Here is a 25,837-nt window from a genome sequence, read left to right as displayed (position 1 = left end):
GATTTTCCACTGGCTGGAGCATCACATTGCCAGGCACACAGGTGCAGGATGACAGCCCTGCTGCACCACAGCATCTTCTGCTCACAGGGCACAGAGGGAAACAAATGCATGGGCTGAAAGGCAAGAGGGTTTCTAAAGTTCAGAGGCAGAGCTGTAACTCCTGTCCCCCTTTGTTTATCAGAGGAGTAGGATACCCCATTTCATATAACCCTGGGGATGTCCCAAGCCCTTTCCACCTCACAAGAGGCAGGATCCATCCCCTGTCCCCACTCTCCCTGGGGATTCAACCCCAAGCTGAGTTATGGGAGCTCAGGCTAAGGCATGATGGAACACACACAGACTGTAGAAGAGCTGACAGTCTCTAAGGCCAAACCCCATTTTTTCAGATAAAACCAAACTGAAACTGAACTGCATTCCTCTTGAGACACCACAAGAAATGAGGACAAACATTATGAAACCAAGTTTATTAAAACTTTCTACAAGTCAGACTTTATCATCCAGGTTTCCACAAACATATACATATGTACAAATTGGACATAGTGTTTTTAGCTTTTCTGGCAGAATTTTCTACCAATATATACAAATGTACTGTTTTTATAGAAGGGTTAAACTGTATCACAGATACAAATGTCAAGCAATCATGAGAGGTTTAGTGCAACGGAGAGCTGGAGCGCTCTGCTCTTAATGCTCATGATTCTGTCAAGTTAGTATTGCCAACATTAATTCACATTAAATTGCTCTTCGACACCTCTTATTAGGACAAAGTACAACAAAACAAGAAAACAAAACCCCAAACAATAAGGTATGTACAAAGTACACAGTCCATGAGGTATACATGGTATTCTCGCAACGTGTGGTGGGACTGCAGCTTGCCAGGGTTAACCCTTAAAATGACTTCACTCAAACTGGGTGGTGTTGGGAACGTGCATCACCCACCTCAAGGCCATTTCAGAAGCCGCACTCTTGCCTAAGGGTGAATGGACATCCCTGCATAAACCACTGGACACATGTGAAACAAAGCAGAAATTTTAGGCAAGACTAAGCTTTACTTACCCCCAACCCAGGAAGCTAATGATTTAGATATATTCATTATCCACACATATTGAAAAGACTATAAATAATCATGCAAAACAGAACAAAACAAAAAGAAAAAGGTGGGGGGAGGGGCTGGAGGCAAACAGCATACCTGAATAATCAGCTAGGGGTGTAAGGAGATTTTACTCTTAAGACTAACTTTTTGGAGGATGAAGGGGAAAGAGGAGGTGATGTGGTATTTTTAAGAGTTGAGCCGGTTGGAAAACATGGCCATGTTTACAGATACTGTACAAGACACCCCAGATCCTTTTCCAGGGGAAGGCGCCCCAGCTGATAGTGTTACAGTTTGGTAAACGGATACATTTTGGCACTCGAGCTAACAAGACCTGCTATTTGACAAGCTCGCTGAGGGCATAAATTTATATAGGCTACACCGTGGTAACATGAGGCTTAAGTCTATTTAAAATGCTTTCCTGGTCAGCGAATGGAATTGGAGGGGATCTGGCTGAGAGATCCACTGGTTTCTGCTTCAGAAAGAGCCACAGCAGTGATTTGTCTTACAGGTGGATCTAGGAGCTTCACACCTCTGAAAGCAGGATCAGCTGGAGGAGCAGCAGCGAGCAGAGAGCTGGCCATGGTGGGCGAAGATCTCCCTCCCTCATTAATGAGTGCTTACAGTCACAGAGCTGATTCGTGAGCTGGCTGCTGGGGCACGCCAAGTTGATTCCCCTTTTAACCATTTCTGTCAGATTTGTTTAGGTAGAGGCGCACCTTGTGCCCCTCTGCCCCTACACATCGTGGCCAGGGCTCCACACCTCTGCAGCTGCTGCAGGAAAGCAGAAGGAGCTGCCTTTCCATCCCACACCTTGCCAGATGTAGGACTCTGCAGCCAAGATGCGACCAGTTACACCCGAGGAGATGCGGGAGGCAGAAGACTCAAGACAGTTCGCCGGGGCTGGTGGGACCGACCAGCAGAGCAAGAGGATGGAACTCTGAGTACACTTAGGGAGTGGAGATCTCCAGGTTGGCATTCATTTAGACAAGGTCACTTTTCTGACCATACTGGCACTTTAAGATGCTGCTGAGTTTGCAGACATGGAAAAATGAAACCCTACGAAGATGCCGGAGGTAAGAACTGACGAGGTTTTTGAGATTTCGGGGTTAGCAGAAGAAGGAACTAATATCATCACTGTCTCCATGATATTCTGGGACAATCTGATCTGAAGTTCCCGTCTCCTGGTCTGTATATCCAGGCTCCAAGACTGCATCAAACCAAGGGTGAAGCAAGATCTCTGGAGCAGTGAGTCTTTCAGAAGGCTCCCGCCGCAGGAGGCTGCGGATGAGGCAGCGGGCTTTGGGGGACACGTGGTCAGGAATACAGAACTGTCCACGCCGGATTTTGGAAAACAGAGTGCTAGGGTCCGAGTCATGGAAGGGATAGCGTCCCACCAGCAGGGTATAGAGCATCACTCCCAAACTCCACACATCTGCCGATTTTCCAGAGTAAGTCCCTGTTGTGTTTAGGATCTCAGGACTGACGTATGCTGGGCAGCCGTGCTTGTCTGAGAGTGCATCGTCTTCGCCTTTGATGATGTGCGTGTCTTCCAGGCTCTCCAGACGCAGCTGAGTCCTAGGGAGGCAGGAGAGGAAGCCACAGGTGAGAAACACACAGTCATGAGCAAGCACAGCAAGCCCCTGCCATGGCCCCATGCTCTCTTGCATTGGCACTGAGAAAGGAAACACTTCTTAACTTGCAGCAGAGAAGTTGCCCAGACTCCCGGCCATGTGTAAGTGCTGCTGTGTACGACGCGCCAGCATTCAGTGACACTCACTTTTTTAACTGAGGATTTAAACAACACAGAGGGCTCTTGAGGAACACCAAGCCACCTTCTACCCACACAGTTGCAGCGCCACTGCAGGGGGTTAATTGGTGACATGGCACCACACCATGTGCCGTTCAGGCTTTCAGCAAACAGCATCCAGTTGCATGATTCCCCAAACCACAAAGCCCAGCTCCCCTCTGCACTGGTGAGGATCATTGCCTTTCCTGAGCTTTTGTTTTTTCATTTTAGTTTGTAATTTATTATTTTTGCCTTTCTGGAGAGTATCACCGCACCCACCATATCCCAGGCGGGGATGGGTCCACCCCAGCCTCCTATTTTGGAGGGTAAAGGGAGCTTCATCAGCAGGGAAGCCATCAGCCAGCCCTGGAAGGGTTCTGCACTGCCTGGCAGCCTGCTGGGGTGTAGATATGTTGGCTGCAGCCTGTCCTCAGCCTGACCTCGGCAAATACCCATTGGTTCTGCAAACGGAAAATATGACTCAACGAGAACCGTGGGCCCAGGATTGGCTGCGGGAGCCCTGAAACTGCACCTGTGCGAGAGCCTGCGTCGCCTGCCATTGCTTAACCCTCTTCTTGCCAAATGTGATGCACATGACATCGCCTGTGCAACACGTTATTTCCAAATGAGCGAGACTGTGTGCAACGTAACATTTCAACAAATGTTTCATCTTCTTATGGGAGGGAAAAGCTGCAATAGTTTCCTTCAAAGGAATAGCTTTACATGTCAACATACGGCTGTTTCTGTTTCAGAGGGGCAGTGCTAGTTAACTTTCTTATCACATCCGTAAAAGGTATCCTGAAGAATCATTAGCCCAGTTTGACAAAACAAACAAAATCCCTTTTCTTCTCCATCACTAATATCACCTTACACTTTTACGATAATAAGCACAACTCCATTACAGCTTTTATTTAATTTTTTAACATTCCTTGGGATAAGCAGCTAGTCAAGAGTCAATTTTGCTGATTAAAAATGTATTTCTGACTCTGCCATGTGCGGTGAAGCACTGCAAGAGAAGCAAACACTCCAGGGGAATACTGCATTATTTCCCTAATCTAAATTTAACAACTAGATTCTATGATCTCCTCTATGAACCTATGCTTTAGGCTAAGTTTTACTAAAGTGATTTTCTTTGATGCAGGATTTCCAAAGCATTATTTAACCACGTCCCACCTTCCCTGCTGTGTGTGCCCACATGCACGGGTACAGGAGGAATGGAAAGCACGGCAGTGGAGCAGGGATAAAAGCCTCGAAGGACACAGCAGCATCACCCTGATCAGCAGAGTGGTTCAGCAAGGAGACCCTTCCCAAGTACTGTGGCTCCCCCATGGGTCACAAGGCAACTCTTCCGAGGAGAGGCCAGCACTCCAGTTCTTCACACCTCCTGCTCCCCCAGCCGGGCTGCTTCCTCTTCCCGGCACAACACCTCAGCATCACCCCTCTCCCTCTCTGCCTTTTATTCATTTGACACTGAATGAGTGGCACACATGACATCTTCTGGCGCTAACAAGCATCCGAACTATCATCCCTTTGTCTGCCAGCGGGTTTCACTGAACTTCTGCTGAATGAGAAGAAGCTCCCGGCCAGCTTCCTCCCTTTCGTCAGTCAAGATCTAACAAAGAGGGAGTGCGCACCGGTTAGATCCGTGACTTACTACACACACATGATGGGGACCTACGCGGATTGCTCGCAGGTGATGCCCGGCTGACAGGGCTGTTTCCACTCCCTGGGACGCTTTTTGTGTCTCTGGATGTGACATTCCTCTCTCCCCACTCACCCCAGGGCTGGCTGCTGACAGCCACTTACCTTTCTTCATTAGAGAAGACAAATTTCCTGAGCTTGAGGTCACCAAGTACGATGGCTGACTGGTGGCAGTGAGCTACAGCGGAGACAATCTGCTTGAACAGCCGGGCAGCCTCCTCTTCCCGCAGCCTCTTGCAGCTCCTCACGTAGGAGTGCATGTCCCCAAAGTCCTTTTCAAAGAACACATAGGCCTTGGTGTCCCCGAGAATGACTTCAACAACCCCGGTGATGTTTCTGTGTGACGGCAGCTGAATGTAAGGTCGAATCTTGTCCTGGTAGTGTTTGAGGGGGAACACCTGTATAGAGGAAATTAAACCCAAATTCACTCTCAAGGGCGTTGAAAGCTGCAGCTCGCGTAGCAACTCTCCCCAAACAATGACGAGGGAGCTGGAGGGGAGCCAGGGTTCGGCAGGACTGGCAGAAGCGGCTACCAGGACTCTTCCTGTTCGTTTTATATTGCAAGGCTGGGGGGGAAACTAAAACAAACCACCATTCCCACAGCCTTTGGGGGGGAAGGCGCTCCGAGGTAAGTCGGAGTCCCAGCTCGCTCTCAGCGCGTGCAAACCTCACCGGGGGCCGGCCGGGCGTTCCCAGCCGGGGAGCAGCGGGAGGATGTTCGGCAGGGCTGTCCCCGGCCGGGCGCTCGAACGCGCCGCCAGGACCCCGCTCCCACCCGCTCCGCTCCCGCTCACCTTGCAGCGCAGCTCCCGGCCCGAGCTGACGCTCAGCGCCCTGGACACCTGCTCCCGCTCGGGCCAGCGGCAGCAGCAGGTAGGAGGCGATCAGGCTGGGACCCGCCGCGCCGCCGCCGCCGGCGGGAGAAGCGGGGGCACACGGCGACCCGGGAGCGCTCAGGCAGTCCGGGGGGCCGCATTCGGCGAGCCGAGGGCACTTAGCGGCCGGCGCTTCATCGGCGGGGCCGTCGTGCAGGGGCTGGAGGCGCTTGGCCGGGGCGCTGCGGCAGCGGGCGGCCGGCAGCAGGGACGCGGGGCGGCTCATGGGGGGAGCGGAGCGGGCGCGGAGCTACAGGCGGGCGCTGCGCGCTGGGCGCATCCCTTCGCTTTCCCCGCCGAAACCTCGGGCCGTGTCCACCATCTGCTGCCGAGTCCGCGCTAAAGTAGTTGGAGGCTTTAAAAAAAAAAACTAAAAAAAAAAAAAAAAGGTGATTCTCCTCCTCCTCCCGGCCCTGACGCACGGGGAAATGGGAGGAGGGAGGCTGGGACACGCCTGCTCCGCTCCGCCCGCTGCTCTCCGCGCCCTGGCCCTGTCGCGCAGCCGGGCGGGGCGGCGGGGGAGCGGCCGCGGGTCTCGCTAGGGCCGGGCGGGGCGGCGGAGATCCCCTTCGACCTTAAATAATTGTGGCGAGAAAGCGAAGCCACCTTCCTTTCCACAGTCTTCTCGTCCATACAGTTGCAGGTTCCCAGTCCCAGTTCTTGCTTTTCACTAATCAGTAAATAACCATTCCTCAGCCCAAGGTTTGCATCACGACGCGGTTGTGTGAGCATAAGCGTTTGCTCATAAGCGTAGACGTAATGTGCACCATCAGAAATACTTGGCACTGGGTGTTTCCCATGTTAAAACTATCTGCTGTCCGAAAAAGGAATAGCTCAGAGAGCCAGGCAGCAGCCAGCAGCTGAAGTGACCTGTGAGGAGCAAACAGAAGAGCTCCACAAGGCTCAAAAGTGTGGGTTTAAAGAAGTAAATAGACCTGCAGCCGGGACTTGTAGTAAATGGAAGAAAAAATGAGACAAAACCAGACAACAAATCATCCCTGGAAAAAAAGCAGACAGCTGTAGTTTTGACAAGAGTGCTTCAGGAGGAAACTCTCCAATTTTCTGTTTACATATATGCAAATTTTCTGTAATTCAGTTCTGAGGCTTCCCTAATATTAACACATGGACCCTGTGTTTGTTACTCAGTTGGATCAATTCCTATTCCGTTTTGGTTTCCCCTACCCAGGTCTGTACGAGCAGCAGAGAGGGCTGAGGATGGGCCCCCCCAGCTCTGAAGCCCGTGATGCCACGCGTGCAGGTATTTGCTCAGATTCCTGATAGATAACTGCACAGCAAACCCGTGCATGCCTTCAGCTACTTCTAGTGTATTTTAAGAAACACATGAAACTCTTGTGCAGGATGACTCATAGCATAGCAGTCCCATTAATGCATTTAAACATAAAACGCATATGCCATAAAGGGATATCCCAGGGCCTGCATTTCTTTTTTTTTTTCCCCAGAAATACAATTCCGTTAATGCGTCCAGATTGTTTCTGAGTGATTCACCACAACCCTCAAAGCACACTATTTTATTTGGTTCCTCTTATAGGTAAAACACACGCAAGTATCCATCAGACCTTTTGTTTTATTTTTCCCTTCCTGGAAGTTTAATGATTGAAATGCTGCTGCTGGGTGAACTTACCTGGTAGGATGCTGCATGTGTGGGCTGCTTCCTACATCTGAAATAGCACAAGGTGTGTGTGTGTGGGGGAGTGTCAGTACCTTTGGGGACAGGGGAAGGGTGCAGACACATCAAAATAGCAGTGGACCTGGAAAAAGGTACTCATGGGCAGTATTAATGTGTCCCAGTGTCCCCTGTAGCTCTCGCAGAAGTGAGATGCAGTGTGAGCACGAATGAAGGTGTCAGTGTCCTCACCCTCCCAAAGATCCCCCTCTCTCAGCTCCCGTGTCAGATCACTGTCCCTGCTGAGGAGAAGGGCCATACTGAGGATCTAATGCACACATTGTTGGAAGCTGTGTCCTTCATCTGCCCAGCCTCCCATCCATTTAAAACTTCCTAGGTCCATGCCATGGGGACACAGTGGCACCTGAGCACAGTGCTTGGTTCAAGCTACTGGCAGCCAAATGGGGGATGGCACCCACTGGTCCTGAAGAAGGGAAAAAGGCACATCTTGTCATCCTGGCTCCCCCCAAAAACACCCGGTGTGTGAGAGGAGAGCAGAGGTACACACAGAATTGCACCCCACAGTCCTGCCACATTCTCCTGGTGCCTGGGCAGCCTTTTCTCACAGGGATTCCAGCAATTTTGTGCTCTGTATGGGTGCCCTGCTAACTGGAGCACAGAAACTGGGCATGCAGTCCCCAAAGGCCAGGAAAATATAACCCCTGGGGAATTTATCCCAGAAGTGCTGGTGGGTGCCCTCTTCTAGTTGACTGTATAGAATAAACTACAGTTATCTGTCTACATATGACTGAGACAAACCAAAGCTTAAATCTCCCAGGTCTTTGCAAAATGGATGCAGTTCTTGAGAGAAGGAAACCTTTGTTGCTTCTTCAAAATGCCTGGCATGTTGTCAGGTACTCAAAGCATTAATGTAATGACTAAACATACAGTAAAAATTACTACTCAAGTTAGTCTTATGTTTCAGGTACAGAATATAAGAAAAGGTCCACACTCAGACTCCCCTCTATCCTCACCAAATTAATTTCAAGATGCAGAGCAGAGAAGTGATTCCCGCTTTGGCTTTTCTTCTTTTTCTAATTTTGGCCAATCCCCAAAATGCCAAAAAAAAAAAAAAAAAGAGATACCAAGGATGGTATCTGATGGCCTGCATGGCATGCTCTTTCTCAAAGGGCTGAAACCTGTCCTCCTTGCCCATCTCTGCCAGTGCTTGCATGCAAGCCTGGTTTGGTTAGGAATCAGTAATGAGAACAGGAGGAATTCCAGGAAGAAGTCTGTGAAGAACTGTTGCAACATTTCAGTATTAGATTTTTGCAGAATATGGGGCTACCACACAGCCTTGTGTTTGTTGCAGGTCATGCCACTGGCTTTTAAGCATCGAAGCTTATCTCCTGCATTAGTCTCCCCTGAAATCAAAAGCTATCTTTTGGGGTCTTCCTTCCACTCCTTGCACAAGCCTTCATCATTCCATCTCCCCCTTCCCCAAAAAAGACTTTTCAGGGTCTACCTGCTTAGCATATATGATGAATACTATAATGGCAATTCCCAGTTGTGCCTGTGGTGAATTTGAGCTTGAATGGCTTTACAGCCCTTCAAAATGAACCAGGGCAGTGTTAAACATCTCCAGTGGACAGCACTGAAAATCACTATGGAGCACAGATCAGCGCACAGTTACAGACCTCATGCTGGGATAAAACACTGACTCTGTGGATGAGTCCCACTATCCAAGTGCCATATAAAATGAACTGCTGTGAGCCAGCAGAATACAAGGAACCATCACTCAGCCCTGATGCTCCAAAGGGACTTGGTACCTGTGAGGTGGGCAGGGATGACCTTTGTGAAGTACAATTCAGTAGTCTTCATGCTTGGCAAAGGACAACAGTGTGCCAACAGGCATCTTCCCAATACTAACAAAGTCTGAGGAGCTCTCAGTCAAAGGACATTGCAAAATCATTACAAAATGTAGATCCTTCCTTGGAAAAGGCCAGTCAAAGCAAGCAGGACTGTTCGCTGTCTCCTCACTTCCTGGAGTCCCAGCTGCTAGGCAAGGATGTGGGACTGCAGCAGAAAAAAGAGCCTGTGGCATGTGTATCACAGAATGGGCACATCCTAGCAGAGGGAAGGGTCTTGTCCAGCACAGAACTGCCAGAACTGTGGCTAGGTGAATATTGCTCTTCATGTATTTTTTCTCTTTCTTGAAACAGACAAGCAGCTTAGTGCATCTGTGAGATGAAGATGGAAGAATCCAGAATTCCTGGTGTTCAGGCATGGACCTTCCCTTTCCTGTTATTTTATTTAAGGGAATTTTTGTTGCGTGGTTTTCAAGCATCTACCTGTCTCACCCTCAGCCAGTGCTTACACTCATCTGAGCAGCTGCTTTTCCTTAGATGCTCACAAAATTATTTCTGTTGCTCCAGTTCTCTGACCCTTTATAACTAGAGCAGCCAGAGGCAATGAGAATTGTGTAACCATACCCCACTTCCCAAATGCTTGGGACAGGTCTGGTAACTTTGATAGTTATGTCTCATGGGACACACAGAATAAATCTCTATTAGATTAGGGCACTTATAAATAAACTGGCTACTTGCTACAAGAAAAAGTGAAAAAGCCATTATTTTAGTTACCAGATGAGAGAGGCAAGGCAGACAAATATTTTGCCTAATATTAATCTATCAGGCAAATTATGAAAAATAAATATCCTTATTTTACAAGTTATCTCAAGCCATATGATGAAACTTAAACTCCTGCTGTATTGAAAGCCAGCAATTTAAAACCAGCATGTCATCTAAAATCTACTGGTGTATAGAATTACCCTGCACAGATGGGGCTCAAAGAGTAGTCATACGGCCAGGTGATAAAGAACTAAAAGTAATGTTTTTTATAGCAGAACGGCATCTGTGATAACCCACAGCCATCCTCAGACACTGTGGAACTTGGCGGCAGATTCACTGCTAAGACATAAAACACATGATGAGCACGTAGTGACATCAAAAGGAGTGCAATGTAATGGTGTTCAGATGTCTCCCCTCAAGCCCACACAAAAGCTGCTCTGAGGGCTGCTGTAGCTCGGAACTCTCAACAATTCCCTTTTGATAAGCCTGTTGTTATCAAATCCAAGGAGTCTTATGAGCAGCACCTCCTGACTTTGTTCCTCTGCGAACTAAAGAGCATGAAGGCTTCTTCTGTTGCCTGAAAGACGTGTGAAGGTTCAGGTTTTAAACCTCAAATCCTGTTTTTACTTCAGAAGTTGATTGCACAAGCGGACAGTGAATGAGTGTCTCCGTTTCCCTTGCGGTCAGAGAAGATCCTATTCATACTGAGTTTACAAGCAAACACTTCCTTTGGTAAACTTCCCATGCAATTCAATTCATGTGCGTGCTTTCAGGCTCTTCTTTGGGTCTGGACTAACATCAGAACAAGCAAGAGAGGCAGGCTCTCTTCTCAGCCCACCACAGCCTTTTCTGCAGTGCTTTGAAATGATGAAACACACTGTGTTTTCTGCACACGGCTGCAGTCCTGTCAAGTCACTGGGATTATTCATGCATCAAGAGGCTAAGCACATACATGGGCATCTACTGGATGATGTACATCCATCCCAGAATTTTACTTCCTTAACAATCAATCTGATGTTTTTCCTCTTTATAGTTACTGGCTAGGAGCCTAGAATCTGCTGGCACCTACACATAGGATTCTCCTCTGAGCATTCTGTGACCATGTCGGGTGTTTGAAATATTATGTATTAACAGTAAGTATTTTATGACCAGAAAATAAAATATTATTTATGGAAGACTTGGAATTCGAAGTCAGTACTAGTCTGTACCTGTAGTGAGGAGTCATCAGCTTAAGGCTTTGGCTGTAGTAACAGAAAGGAAGACTTGTCCTTGGGATGTTCTAACATTTTTCATTCCAGGAATCCCTTTTCTAAGTGCATCTTTTTCACTGTATAACAGAGCACTATCCATTATGAAAATGTTTAGTTAATGGACACAGCAGGAACCATACATGCAGATTTTTAGGGAAGGTGAAGATTAAGATTCACGTGAAATGGCAGTGAAACTTTATTAGTTGTGCAGTGAATTCTAAGCTAGTTCTGGCCACAATACTAGAACTATTCCTGAGAAAAATGTCATGAGGTACTTGTGACCACAGGTAGGTAAAACCTTTGTCATCAGCCACTCATGAGGAAACATGAGTATCCAAGAGGACATTGTCTAAAATAAGGCAGTGTGTTGGCCTTGGCTGTTGAGTCATCAGTATCACTTCCTGCAGCCCCTGCTTTTGCTCCGGGTATTTCTCAAGGGAGCACTCTGACTTAGACTTTTTGATTCTTCTAGAATGAATAAGATCACAGCTCCAGAGCAGTAATGATAAATATGTTCTTGATTCAGAGGAATGTGCACTCCTTTTAGCACAAGTGTGCTAAATCTTCCATGAGATGCCTGCCTGATTAGTTTTTATCTTTATTCGTCATGGCTTCACTGATTTGAAAATTTCAGAGTCTCTAGTTGTAAAATGGAGAATTCACAGGAAGAATCTGTTCAAGTGAGAGAGCAAGCTGTGTCAATGGCTCATGCCTCGGGGTACCACTGAAAGCTGTTTTATGTGGTTCGCTCTTGCCTTTTCTTTAATTCAGTATTTGCCTAGACATTTCTTTAATCACTCAAAATACTATGTCAAACTTCTCTAGCAGAGAGAGATTCTCACCAGTTTTCAGTGGCAGATCCTTCTCAGCTACGCTGAGGTTTGCTGCATTTGTAAAGCACACCTTACAGAAAAAGAAAAAAAAACACCTGACCTCTGAATTTCTTTTTTTAAATATCATTGCAAAATTTCTGACGTCAGGCAATGAGACACAAATTACCCTGTGAACTGTTAACATATGCCTGTTTACATATGATATCTTATAGCCAAAGCAGATTAAGATTTGAAGGTTTAACTGCTGTTGAGTTTCCACTTCTGTGAATCATGCAGATCATACAGCTTATTCATCACAGGCACTTATTTTTATTCTTTAACTCTTTCAAGCTACTTCTCTCCAGAGCGGAGTTTAGGGGGAACACGGGGTGCGTGGGAACAGAGAGGTCACAACTGCTTAACAAACCCCAAACTTTGCCAGTGAAAGAGCAAAGAGCTGCCATTAACTGCAGCCACCCCAGTGAATCAGTAGTGGTTTTTAACTTGCACCAGGTGAGCTGACAGGCACAGAAGCCTTCCCCAGTTGCCAAGGTTAGTTTGTCCTTCCACCTAGTTAAGTGCCAGCTGCAATGGATGCTGATCGCCAACCCTGGAATATTCCAATTTAAGGAGGAAAATTACTTGTAAGAACCAGTAAGAGAGAACTAGCCATGAAAAATTCAACAGGATGGCTCAAGTTCCAGGTTCAAAGGAAAAAAAAATCCTTCATCATACTAGGATTCTTTGGATGCTATGTTATCGTTTAAATTCAGAAATGCCAAACGTTTTGGTGAGAACTTCATTGATTTCAGTAAACACAGGCAGTTCATTCTAGCACTTGAATCAATGTGATGCATCACTGATTCTAATGGGACTAAAGTACTCTCACCAGCAACCCTATCACAAGTGAATGAGTGTCTGTCTTTTTCTGGGTAAGATGGCCATATTTGAGAAGAGAAATCTCTGCTGGTAAAAGAAAGAAATCTACCTCTATTTAAATACGCATGCCTCTTCACCTCGGATGGGATTGTTATTAAAGCTAGGCAGGTGAGTGCTGCCAAAAATCAGTCCATTTCTTTCAGGTGAAAGCAAGAAGGATTTCAGAACTTAGGCTGCACTTCACTTGCTGTTCAGGTTCTCTGATTCACTGACACCACCTGGCTCAAGCTAGCAAAGGAGAGAAGGTATTTTGAAGCAGGAATATGAACATCCAAAAATACCTTTCCTCTTAGAGTGGCAATAAGTGACTGTTTGACTATTTGTTCTTTTCATTTAAAGTGTTGCTTCAGATTTGTTTGGGTTTTTTTTCTCCCAGCTGCATCATCTTAAGCAGGCAGTTCACCTTATTACCTCTGGATTAGCTAACACAGGCTGAGTGCAGCACTATGATGGGTCAAGCCTCTCTTTTTCACGTAGGACAAGGTGTAACCAAGACAGCAATCTCCCTCACAGCATTACTCACTGGAACATGAGGGCAATGAGCCATATCAGGAACTGCAGCAATCCAAGGCTATACTGGTACAAATGCCACAGGTAGCAAACCAAACCTGCTGCCACCAGTTTGTTGGCAGGAATTAATCTGGGTATAATTTACCATTTATAATGTTATGTGTTATTGGAAGGCACACTCAAGCAACCCAGACACCTACACAAACCAAATTTGATGTGCAACACTTGTGGCCATGGAAAATGTATGTAAATCTTTCCATCTGAAAACTTGGGAGGCTGGTTATCACTAGGGATTGAATTAGATCCAAGAGGACAATGTTAATGCACCTCTGCCAGAAACTGCAGAGCTTGTTTAACCAATGGAAGTTTCTGTTTCTGATTGTTCTGCTTAGAAATGGTCTGAGAATAAATTTAACCACAAACTTAAAGATAAAACAAAAAGGACGTTCCCGCCCCCCCCCTTTTTTTTTTTTTTTAATGCTACTGTTAACATCCTCCCTTGTGGTATTTAACTGAAAATTGGTGAACCACCTTAAAAACTATAGGTTTGAGACCTGAGGTGTCTTTAAAAGGATCTGATTTTACACATAAAAATACAAACAAGTACATACTGCTCAACCACTCCCAGTCTCTTTCAGCTATTTCAGCTGGGCTTCCATGGCAGAAGCACCCACGCTCACTGCTGAGTTGTGAAAAGATGGACCTCGAGGGTTAGACCTCATAATGAAAATTACCCATTAAGTGTTTTGAACACAAAAGCCCAGTGCAAGTAATAATGGTTCAGTTCTCTTTTTCAGCTATGAAATCAACAGATTAATATTCTTCAATTACAAAATAACTATTTTCAGCTTGAAGTGGTTTGTACTCTTAAGTGCAGTTGTAGTTAATAATGGTTTGTGAAAGGAGAGCTGTTAGCAAACAGTAACCCAGAGTGAAAACCTTAGCATATGGGTACCTCAGCTATATTTTACATGAAATGTCAGATTGTAAATTCAGAAAAATTACATAGGAAAATACCATCTAGCCCACTAAGGATTCCAAAGCTCAAAGAAACCTGTATTTTCTGCTTACATATGCCAAGAGATAATTGCCACCTGACTGCCAAGGCAGCTCCTTTTACCTATGGCTATTTCTAACTCATGTATATAGTGCCTTATCTGCTAGATGTGTTCAGATCAGTTGAGGCAATAAATAGTGTCACAAAGTTTAAGTTCTTTTCTGGATCTGTGCCCAAAAGCATAGATGCCTGAATCTTATATAAAATGAGATTAACTGCTTTTCAATCCAAGGCATATGGTTACAATATATTTGTACTATTTACAATTTAGTTATTGGAATACCTCTGTAAATAACTGTAGTCTTCCAGCCTACAATATTAAGGTAAAGCCTTCTGGGACTCCCAAATGCAAAAAGCCTGAATCAAATGTTTCTGAATTTCAAAAGAAAAGCCTAGGTTAGGGCAGAGGGTTCAAAAATTGTAAGAACAAGGCCAAGATCCTCAAAGCTGAGTGGTTGTTTTCTGTGTCCACAAACAAGGTATAAGTGTACAACACTTTCTGAAAATTCATCTTTGAGGTTTGTGTTAAAACATGGGCATAGTCCCAAGCACTGAAAATCCTTGGTCACAGTGCCCTACTCCAAGTAGTCCCAGTAGTTCCAGAGACAGTAACAGAACTATCTGCAACACAGAGCAACACATTCACCATTACATGCTGGCAGAATCTGCATCTCTAATATGCTGAAGAAACTAGCACATTGACAAGTTTAAATGCTGCAAAACATGCTTTATTTACCAAATGCAAGCTTTTAGAAATTCAGAAAGGTAGAAAAAAGCCAAACAAGTTAAACTGGAATTCCTTATATTCCCGAGTTCAAAAAATGCTTTCAATTACAGTAGAGACCTACAATTTTGCTTATAAATGAAACATTTAATGATGATTTACCTATAAATGAAACACTTAACAAATAACAATCAGTTACACAACCTATGTAGAATCAACAACTTATCTCACAAGACCTCTAATAACAAATTTTCTTTGTGGCAGTAGCATATCCAGCTCACGTGTCCAGTGTTGACCAGCTTTGTTTGTTCTGACTGTCAATCACTCTTTTAAGTGCTTCATCTAGCACAAGATCTGATCCTTTTACATCAACATGGCTACAGCCCATTTTAGGGCATCTGTTAAAAAGAAAAGAGAGACTTCATTAAATTGGAAGAATTGTATTTGTCAGATATAGGATTGTGCATAACATCTGCTAGCTAATTTTTTTACCTGGGATTCACTCTCTCTGTCAGTTCCTTGTTACTTCTTGTCCTGTTCACTAGCTTTGTGTGGGAAAAAATAAATCTATCTCAACTGGTGGGAATCATCAGCTGAAGGAAGGAAAGCAGGAGCACAGCGAGAGATGGAGCCTCTCACCTGTAGATCACTCTCTTGCTTCATGCACACAAGCTGCCTGCATCAGCAATGATATCAGCACTGCACAGACACCTTTCTGTGTTGCTTTCTCTCTTTGCAGTCCTCTACAAACTGCAGGTAAATACCTCTTCCCTTACTAATCTGCAATGGAGAAGTATAATCTTCACTGGCAGATAAATGGGGAAATTATTTTCTAGGGAAACAGATAAAAGGGAATAAGTCTTGCAACAACTGACTGGTGATTCAGCGGACTATCTAGTTGGTGTAAAAATCAACCTGACATTTTATGAGCTGTGAAAGCTCAGAAAGGAGAAATGGGGTCAAATTAACAGCCTCTAGATGATAATCAAATACAAAATGTCTTACAACTACTTGAAACAGCCAGATAAAGACAGCAGGGTGAAAGATATTCAGAGACCAAAGGTCATTTTCCTTTGGCGGTGGCCCAAACATGCACAGATGGTACCTATAGTCAGAAGTAACACTTTTCCTGAATTTTTCCTCTCATAGGAGTAACTTTTCTCTGAGGTGCTGAACTTATTTACACTCAGTACTCATAACTTTTACTCCAGACTTGTCCACAGCTTACTGTGTTTGTCATAGATCAGTCATTTAATTGCTCTGTGCCTCAGTTTTCCCATTTATCACCTTAATACAGCAATAGCTTGCCAGATTAATGAATAACAAGTGCTCAGAAAGCTTCCCACATTTCCTGTAAGCATTAGTATGTCCTTCCAGGCAGTGGAAAATACTGAGCAAACCAAGAGACGTAAGAGTTGCCTCAAGGAGTGTGTGACAAGTCTATCAGCACAGGGCTGTGTGTACGTCAGCTGACGGGCTGGCAGGCAGGCACTGCACTGCCCAGGGCACTGAAGGGATCCTGTGGATTCAAACTGGGAAGGACTTGGAGGAAACAGCCACTCTGTGTCTCCAGAGTGAGCAACAGCTCTGATTCCAGAGTCAGGATGGTGAGGATCCCATAGCCATGCCCTGCTCTGCCAGGACACCTGCTCCCACAGGAATATCCCTGGCAGGAGCACAGCCCAGCAGCAATGCCTTGAGAATGGGATAATCAAATAGGGAACTTCTTGCAACAGCTGGCCTGTCTTACCACCACAGCAGATGATGGGTTTTCAAAAGTAACTGCATTTTCATGAGAAAGTTTAAAATTACAGTAGGTTGGTCAGACTGGGCAGAGAAAACCAAGGAGTCCTTCTTAATTTAGTTACAGTGAAGCTGTGGCATTGCTGTGTGTGTGCTTTTCTAGCACACTGGAATAACTGCTGTAAAAATGGTAAGGCTGCAAGCTAAAAGCTCCGTATTAAGAACTGCCAGTGTTCAGACTGCACAAATAACTTCAATTTGGGTATAATAGCATTTAAAGCGATCTTATATGAGTTGTACAGCTGATAAGATTTTTTTAACTCCAGAGTTTCTCTAATCTTCCATTTCTTAAAAGGTAAAATAAAATTCATGTGACTATTTGTTTTTCAGCAGTGCTGAAACTTTTGATCCACTACAACAATTTCTCCTAAATTGACATTCTTTTGATGGATTTAACAACACAAAGAAATATTTAGATATGAACATCCTAAATTCAGTTCCATATCAGAGAAGGTATTCTTTGGGCTGCTGAGCACATGCTTTTTAGCCTCTCCCTATCCTCCAGAACACTCACTTTCCTCCAACTTGAGAGCTATTTCCCAGCTCCTGTTCATTTTTCCAGCCAAGTCTCTGTCCGTCCATGTTGCTGGTTTTGTTGTTATTCCCAGGATATTGCACCCATTCCACATTTTTCCCTACACTTCGTAACACAAGTAAGGTACTTCCATCTTGTTCTTCAAGCTGTCTTGACACTGAGGTAGTGGCTGGGTTTCCCAGCTGATGCTTGGTTTTATAGCAGTGCTTTCCTGTAGCAGGGAAGGAGCATGGAATAAAACCTCCTGCTCCACTTTTGTAATCCCCAAGGAGGACTGTGTAGAGCCTAAGAGAAATGCCAGAGCAACAGATGAAGGAAATAAGCTGCCTGTGGCATTATCTTTAGGGAAATCAGGTTGCTGGTCCCTGACAGACCTTCCTGAGAAAACTGCACATTTATTAAGAAGCCCACAACTGGTAAGTTTCCATGAAATCATCAGCCCCAGAACATGAGGCTCTAGCATAAATGGTGTAAAAACAAATGTGAAATCAATGATGAAATTATGTCCTCTCAACTTGCTCTAAAAAGCGTTAGTGTTCGAGCCTCTTCTCTTTTTCATCTTTTTTTTTAATTTTTTCTTAAAATCATTCTAATTTTCAAATTTACTGTGGAGAATTTGAGGTTTAAAAATTCAGCTGTTACATCTTTTCATTCAAAAAAATATGTCCCATGTGGAAAAGTGACAGACTGCTTTGGTGATACAAGGAAAGAATTATTTAACTGCATCACAGTAGAAACTGAACTGCACTATCTGATCACATTCTTAAATTCTGTTCTACCTAAAATTTTGTGGTTTATTATTTCTCACTTTAACACTCAGTTGTTTTCATATTTCTTAGCTGTATTGGAATATAACTGCAAAAAAAGGTGCATGGAGGAAATTTTTTTTCATTAACTTCAGGGCTTGCTACATAAGCAGTGGGAACAAAATCAACAACTAGATTTTAGGAAACTGAAGTCTCTCTTTGTTGGTCATGGCTATATGAAATCTTACTTCTGTTGTGCAGTTACAAGTAGCTGTAACTTACCCACACAATTCCTGAATATTTCCTTACACATTGTTTTCATTAAAAAGAAAAGCTCCTTCATGTGTCTAGTACTAATGAGGAGACTTGGGCAGACACTGAGGTTTTACTTCCTGCAGCCTTGCCAATCCAAATACATTTCCTAGAACAAGTGGAGTAAAATTCCACTTACACAGCAAAGCAAACAGCTTTTCCACACATTCTTTTTCACTTACCGGACGTTTTTCTTTTTCTGCTTTTGAGTCTGGATCATTTCTAGAATGGCATCTTCTTCATAACTATGTCCACAGACTTTGTTTCGCACTGGCCTCTTCATTGTCATCTGTATTCAGTAAGAATTGATTTAAAGGAACGGATAATGCCCATGAAAATGCTGCTTCTGAGATTTTATGTGAAACAATGGGAAGTGTGTTTGCCATTCATACATGGCATTCCATGTATGGAATTAACAGGATGAGGTCCTGCATGGTAAGATGCATTCCTACTTACATGGGTTTTTTTCCCAAGCAACAATGTTCTTCTCTGATAATGCTTAAAATTTATACTATTTTGTTGTTAAATATATTGTTGCTTAACAGGTACTGCATATTTGTAATAAAAAACCAATGAAGAATATGAAATAACTATTTCCTTATTAGTTACTGTAGCAGTGATACATACCTGGGTAATGGGACAAATAAAGTTCATCTGACTCCGAGTCACAGCTATATCTTCATCAATTTCTTCAATGGTGTCATTACCATGATCTGATTTATGACAAAGTAGAATGGAAAAAAAGAAAAAAAAATTATTTCATATTTAACATAGATTGCCAGTACTTAAAATAAGCTAATAAAATCCAACATTTGCCAAGGACTATCTCACAGTGATATATAAAATGCCACAGCACATTTCTGCACCAGTCCATGAACAAGACTGCAAAAAATACTGTACGATAATGTCTTGTAGAAAATGTGGATTTTTATATTGTAACCACTTTGTGGTTTTGTGTGGCTATGAACAGCCAATGCTAGAAAGAAAGGCTGGGAAGGAGAGTAGTCTGGCCTGAAGATATGCATAACCTTTGGTATTTACTATTCAACTTCACCAAAGCCCAGAAACACACAGATGAGTCCCCAAAACCTAAGAAAGGATGAGGTAGAGCAGATCTGGCAGTCCTCCCCTCAATATCAGTTTGTGTTTGAGTGTCGTAAGTGGGCTTGCTGTATAGCCTGTACATACTGTATACACTTTAAAAGGAATTTGTACTGTTTATCATAACGCATCATTTATAAAGTGATGCTGCTGTATTTTGGTAAGACTATAATTAGTGAAAAACAAAAGCCAAAATTGTTATGGACAATAGAAATGCTATTGAAGCAACCTTAAGGAGGAGGGGCAGAATGAAATACTGACAATTTCCAGAAAACACCCAATGGCCCAATGCCAGGGAATGAAGGGCAGACAAACAAGAATAAATCCACCTAGAGCTGGAGGAGGTGCAGGCCCCCACCTTTACCAGAAGAAGAAAGCAAGGTATAAGCAACTCTGTGCTCCCAGGGGCACACCAACTAGTGTTCCATGCAGAAATTAATTAGCCAGAGTTGAAAGCTGAGATGCAGGAGCAGCTAACGAAGAGACAAATATATATATTTTTTTATATATTTATCTAGAGAGAGGGAGCTAAGTATAGCCATAATGAAATGTATACATGTTGTTTTATTTGCTAGGTCTGCTCTGTTATTGTAAATCTAGGCTTTTAGTTGAATGCATTTGTTTATCTTTTAATCTTATCTGGTAATAACAGCAAACTTAACACCTTGCCATAGCTTTCCATTCCTTTGGGGTACTTCTGCAATGCCTTTGCAGCAGGGCCCTGGGGTGCAGTCCTCAAGGTGTCCCAAGCAAAGAGAACATTTTTCTCTCTAGCTGCACTCCAAGGGAGGAGTGAGAAACACAAGTGAACACAGAGAGTTTAGAATTAGTTCGTGATTTGCTTTCTACAACATCTCAGCTTGGTTCCCTGTGCTGCTGTTGCACACTATCAGCCAATCTTTGCATCCCTGGTATTCAGTCTTCCACATCTATTAAGGACCAGTGTTTCCTAACTTATGGTCAGTCCTGCGTGCCTGTGTGATACCATCACCTTCCGGATGATACCAGCAGACATCACCCATGGAGCAACCAAAACCTCTCACACCCAACCTAGACTGAGCTCGCTGCCCTGTGAGCCAGCACAGCTCTGGCTAGGGGACTCTTGGCATTGATGTTGCAGCCATTGATCCACCACAGCACCTCTTGGTATGCCAGGCCTATTTCCAGATCTTTTCTTCCTTCTTAAAAGAGCTTGCTCTTCTTTCCATTTCAATATTCCAAGCATTCAGGAATGTTTCTGACCCAGGTACTGGGGTTGGAACTAGATGACCTGTAAGGTCCCTTCCAACCCAAACCATCTTATGATTCTACTCCTGTGAATACCACGGGAATACTCAGGCAACCATCAAGAATATTTCTGTGTCTTCTACTAAGGTCTCATTCAATCAACAGGGTGTGGATTCTGGGGAAAAGGAGCTCAAATGTCCAATGTCAATCATAGTTTCACAGCTTTGATCTCCAAGAATATTAACATATCTTCATCAAATACTGACCACTTAACAAAGGCAAACACTTGCAAATCAGAAGGAAAAAGTGGGCACAATTTAACTGTAAATACCAAAACTGCAATGATATGGACACCAGAAATGCACTTGCATTAGTCACCAGTTTTCAGAAAAAAACTCTGTCACATATTATTCTTAGATTGCTCATAAATATGGTTTATTCTATCATAAGCACACAGTAGTTGAAGACAGTAAAACTTTTGGAGGGAAAAAGGGTTTTTTAATTAAGCTTTTGAAACACAAAGCAACGGGTGAAATCCCACTAAGACAGCAAGGCTAAGCAATATTGAAATTATTGGTAGGTGGCAGCTTTGACATGGGCTGTTTTACTTAAATATCATAGTGATTTTTTTTTCTGTAAGTAATGACAACAAAGAACAAGAGATTCAGAATGTCCTTAAATTCATATATCTGCAAATTTTGACATACTGCAGCTCTAATCTTTCCTGTGGAAAACATCTAATTTTTCTATGTTGTACTTTGTTTCAACCCATGAACTTGGCATGTAATTCCAGTGTACCAGGGCATAACGTCAGTCAATGACATTAGAAAGAATCAGTAATAGCAAGATCTAGGACATGCAATTGCTTACAAAAGATGATTTTTTAAAAAAATCAATATGTAGGTACCAAGGAAGGTGGCTGAAGTTTTAAAATGTGGGGCTTGTGCCTGTGACTTTACTTCTCAAGCCCAACACTGTAAGTTATGCATGTAAGTGGCTTTTTCTGGAAGAGTATTCACCTGTGCAGCACCTTCTGACTTTGCTCATCACTTCTGTGTATGCTTACTTAGGTACAGACACAAAAATTTAGCAGACTGTGGTGAAGCATCCAAGTTCAAAAATATGAGCTTAAGCTTGGGTACTGGTGCTTGAGCTGCCCCTGAAGGCCTCAGGTCTCAAAATTATGTGAGCTAAATCCCAGGCTGGGGTAATTTTTTTCCCATACTGGCTTTGGAGGTGATTCAGATGCCTCATTTAAAGGTTGAAATTTCTTGAGTTGAGACCTAGTCCTTGTAGGTGGGGTATATTAATCTTCTTGGATTCAAACTGTCCTCTTGCTGCAAGCTTATCTTAAATACTTCAGCTTGCACTTCATTTGCAATGATTTTGTATACAGTCTATCATAGTGGGGCCCTGGCTTCTAGAGGTGATCACTGTCCAAATGAATCATTATTTAAAGTATTTCCTTTTCATAAGCAGCTAATATTTTTTAAAACAAATATGCAAGACGGGGATGATGCAAGCAATACCTCAAGCATGTCAATAACAAATTAGCATAAATCAGATAAACCACCCACAGATTTGTTGTTATTGCTTGATGTTCTACATTACAGGAGAAGAAAAGAAAGTAACTTTTTTCAATAACAGTAAATTTTGCAGAGATTACACAAGACACATATACATCCTAAACTGGTCACTAAGATGCTCTAAACTGTAGATCTACATCTATCTGTAGACTCATATTGGAAGATGTTTTCATTAAGGTCAAAGGGATTTTTTTACCAAATGAAATGTATAAAAATTTGGAGGATCTAAATTGCAAGCCTGACTATTCTACAGAAAGAAATAAAAATACTGAATCATACATATTTCAGCTAAGTTTAGGTTATATTTTTAAAAAATTGAATTTTCCTCGCAAATTAAAACCAGATGCAGAAAACACTAAGTTATTGTTCCCGAAATTGAGATGTCGTCTTAAGTAACAGAAGTGCATACATCTATTTTGGTAGTCTGAGAGATCACATTTTAAGTGCCTTAACAGTTTCTAGTTTTCCATTCCAGCCAACTGAAACATGTTATGAGTATTAGTAACACATTTTCTATCTGGCTATCCCAGCAATGATGTTTACAGCTGTTGCAATGAAACTGCATTCTTATAAAGATATCTATTTTTGGTAACATATCATAATGAATTTTGCAACTGCCAACTGTTTTTTTTACTTATTCAATTTTAATTAAAAGCTGGTATTAATTTATATCTCTATCACTTTCATCTCTTGATAATATTGTGACTAACATGCCTTAGCTCAGTTTTTACTTACTCTGCTGAGAGAGACTGAGAACTTTTAGGCCAACTTTAAAAATAGGAAAACCATAGTGCAGAGACATTAACTGCTGAATTGTGAATGATACTAAGCATAGATAATACACATGTTAAAAAAAACAGGAGAGGAAAGATCCTCTCCATTGCCATTGTTATTTCTACAACCAAGAGACTACTGTCTGCTCACTGCTCCCAGTGTCAGCAATGCCCTCTCCCCAGTTTCTGTTTCTCTAACCTGATTCTCAGTGAGTACATCTTGCAATGTAAATTCAGTTGACTTCTTTCCTTTTGTGCTGGGCTGTTCTGCCTTCTCACCTGCCACAGTCAGACACTAATCCTGGGTATCAAACGGTAACGTTAAGCATGTGGGATTGAGTCTTTGTAAGCCTGAGCCACCAGACAGACAAGGTCTTGGCTCCCAAGAGTGTCTATTGTACTGCTGACTCCATAGAAATAACAGCAACTCATCCAGGCTGGGAAAAATCCTATCTGTGAGAGCTCCAAGAAAAACATGAATGTTATGAGGGCAAGTCGGATGCCAAGTGTTTCTGCCAGCAGGGCACAGAAAATAATGAAAGGGGGAGGTGAAGGACATCATCACATCCAAAAGCTGTGCTCTAAGAGTCAGAGCCATTTGGGGTGAGGAAGGGCCAGGGCCAAGTCTAAAGGAAGGACCATGGCAATTCCCAGTTGTGAGACCACCATGGGTAATGCTTGAAAGTGGGTCAGCATGCCCATCGCTGCTCTGAATTTGGGATAGCCTTCAGTCCAGAGAAGCAGACCAAAACGACTGTCCAATGTCCTTCCTGAGGGATGGATCTGCAGTAAATGCTGTAGGACAAGTGAAAGAAGAGGGGAAGTAGAGAGTAATACCTTCCTGGCAAACTCTCCCAGTCTAGCAATTTGTGACCAAGGACTTCCTGAGTCAGAGTTAGTATCTTCATGCTTAATAAGCCCTGGAGTTTTCCTTCAATGAATTTGTCTAAACTTGGAGAGGGGAATTTCAGCCTGGACCTTTCAGCTTGATTAGAGACAGTTATCTTTGCTAGAAAGATTAGCAACAGTTTAATTTTCCTTGAAAATTACCACAGAGGCTGCAGGTTACAGTTTAATTTGATTTTTAAGAGGGAAAATAAGGTGTGCAAGCTACAGCTGCAGTCAAACAGTTCAAAGGCTTTCTGCTTTTTGCCAGAGGCATGTGATAGTTTAATTTGCCAACCAAGTCAAACTAGGCTTTGCATTGAAGTACATTACAATTTGATTACTTGCTGGTGTTGCAATACAAAGTTGATCTAAGGAAGGTGGCCTCTAACACGTTGCTCCAGATTGCAATTGCAAATTTACTTGCTCCTGCCCAGGCCAAGCAACTTGCTGGTAATTTACTGCCAAGTTCTTTGTATGTGCCCTGTTTGACAGATACTTGTGTAAAAAGCACATGGACGTGCATCTGGTCAATCAAAAACAAGATGACAATCCTGTAAATATAAGCCACTCTTATTTTCCTGGAAAGTGAAATACAAATTAGGTGAATGAATTAGCAAATTTTTAGTTCCTTTACGTAATAGTGGGGAAGGAAAGGATAGTGTCTTGCACCAGGCAGCAATCCTCTAAAAACTCCTTTAATGCCATCAAATTCATAGCACTTGTGTATTTTAAAGTATTTTGTCCCACTAAGCTACAGGTCTTTTAAAATACACTATTCTAAATGGAAGTACTGTTCCCATTTTACCCTTTCACTACTGGGTAGAGCTGCTTGATGCCAGTTTTCCAGAATGGCCTTAAAATTAAGAGAAACTGTGATTTGATGGAAATGTTATTGGACAACTCTTACAGAAACATAAGTGAAGGAGATTGAAAGACGCAGCTAGATAAAATTTGCTGTTTAATATATTAATAATAAAATGTGATTTCAAATCCTAGGGGGAAAAAACCAACAAAAACTCCAGAGGTGCCCTGCGAAACCTTCAACTCACACTTATCAATGTGAGAAGAGATCAACTTTGCCTTTAGATTCTGGGAAATTCAGACTGTTGTGCAGTGGGAGCTGTGTCTCTAGAATAGAAAGGATATCTTTGATTATAAACCACACAACTCAAACAATCTGGTAGGCAAACAGAGAGGCAGCTTTCTTGCTCCCTCTGTTATTGCAAAGAAATGTGAGAAATCCACACTTCAAGGACCTTGGGCGACATTTTAAACTGCAGTTTCCTCATTGCTGCTGCCTGGACTCAATCTGAAGAAGCTGCTGGGGGAGATGAAGATTATCTAAAAAGATGTCATGAAGGCTCATCAGTAAGCTCAGAGGAGCTGCTATTTCTGGAAAACCTAAGGTGGTCATATTCTTCCATCTTAACTACTATCACCCACGATGACATGTAAACTTAGGAAGCAAGTTAAGCACCAAAGACTTGCTGAATTAAACCAAACTTATAAACAGACTGCTTAAATGACCAGGAAGCTCTAGGTCTACATAAAAGTGTGCCAGGCATGTGACAATGGAGCACCAATACTAAGGATGCCACAGTATGAGCAAAGCAAGATGAAAACTGGAATATCTTATGAGGAAAAAATATATCAGACACAAGCTACTAAATTGCAAATATATGTAAAAAACATTTTTATTACTTGGGCTTTCTCCTGCTCTTCAGAAGAAAAAAGGCAGAGCAATCACTGCTTCATGCAGTATAATTTCCATGCTTAGAGAGAGAGCATCATTTCATGTATCAGAGATGAGAAGAGTATCACATACATTTAAAAAATGAAGAAATTCACTCCAGGCACATGAAAGAAAA

The 25,837-nt window shown here is 43.1% G+C and overlaps 2 protein-coding genes and 1 long non-coding RNA gene across 3 annotated transcripts in view; 1 reads left to right on the top strand and 2 right to left on the bottom strand.

Moving 5' to 3' along the window:
* Positions 1 to 445: 445 nt before the first annotated feature.
* Positions 446 to 5,803, bottom strand: TRIB1 (tribbles pseudokinase 1). Its single transcript, XM_010404787.4, is given in 4 exon segments — positions 446 to 2,665; positions 4,683 to 4,975; positions 5,372 to 5,431; positions 5,433 to 5,803. Coding segments are annotated over 4 exon segments (1,068 nt in total). The 5' UTR covers positions 5,679 to 5,803; the 3' UTR covers positions 446 to 2,196.
* On the top strand, positions 4,972 to 10,890 carry LOC109145375. Its single transcript, XR_002046721.3, has 2 exons — positions 4,972 to 5,205; positions 6,639 to 10,890. It is a non-coding gene; the product is annotated as an uncharacterized LOC109145375 (long non-coding RNA).
* A 4,090-nt stretch (positions 10,891 to 14,980) lies between these two features.
* The window catches only part of NSMCE2 (NSE2 (MMS21) homolog, SMC5-SMC6 complex SUMO ligase), a 131,752-nt gene continuing 120,895 nt past the window's right edge, over positions 14,981 to 25,837 (bottom strand). Inside the window, exons 5-7 of the mRNA XM_039550268.1 lie at positions 19,022 to 19,107; positions 18,577 to 18,683; positions 14,981 to 15,396 (exon numbers count right to left, since the gene is read on the bottom strand). Coding sequence (XP_039406202.1) covers positions 15,276 to 15,396; positions 18,577 to 18,683; positions 19,022 to 19,107 — 314 coding nt within the window. The 3' untranslated portion in view covers positions 14,981 to 15,275. The remainder of the gene's footprint in view (positions 15,397 to 18,576; positions 18,684 to 19,021; positions 19,108 to 25,837) is intronic.

This window comes from Corvus cornix, chromosome 2, assembly GCF_000738735.6.
Source record: "Corvus cornix cornix isolate S_Up_H32 chromosome 2, ASM73873v5, whole genome shotgun sequence".
NCBI classification, from domain to species: domain Eukaryota; kingdom Metazoa; phylum Chordata; class Aves; order Passeriformes; family Corvidae; genus Corvus; species Corvus cornix.
Note: the sequence above shows the minus strand (reverse complement) of the source record. Positions and strands in the feature narration are given on the sequence as shown.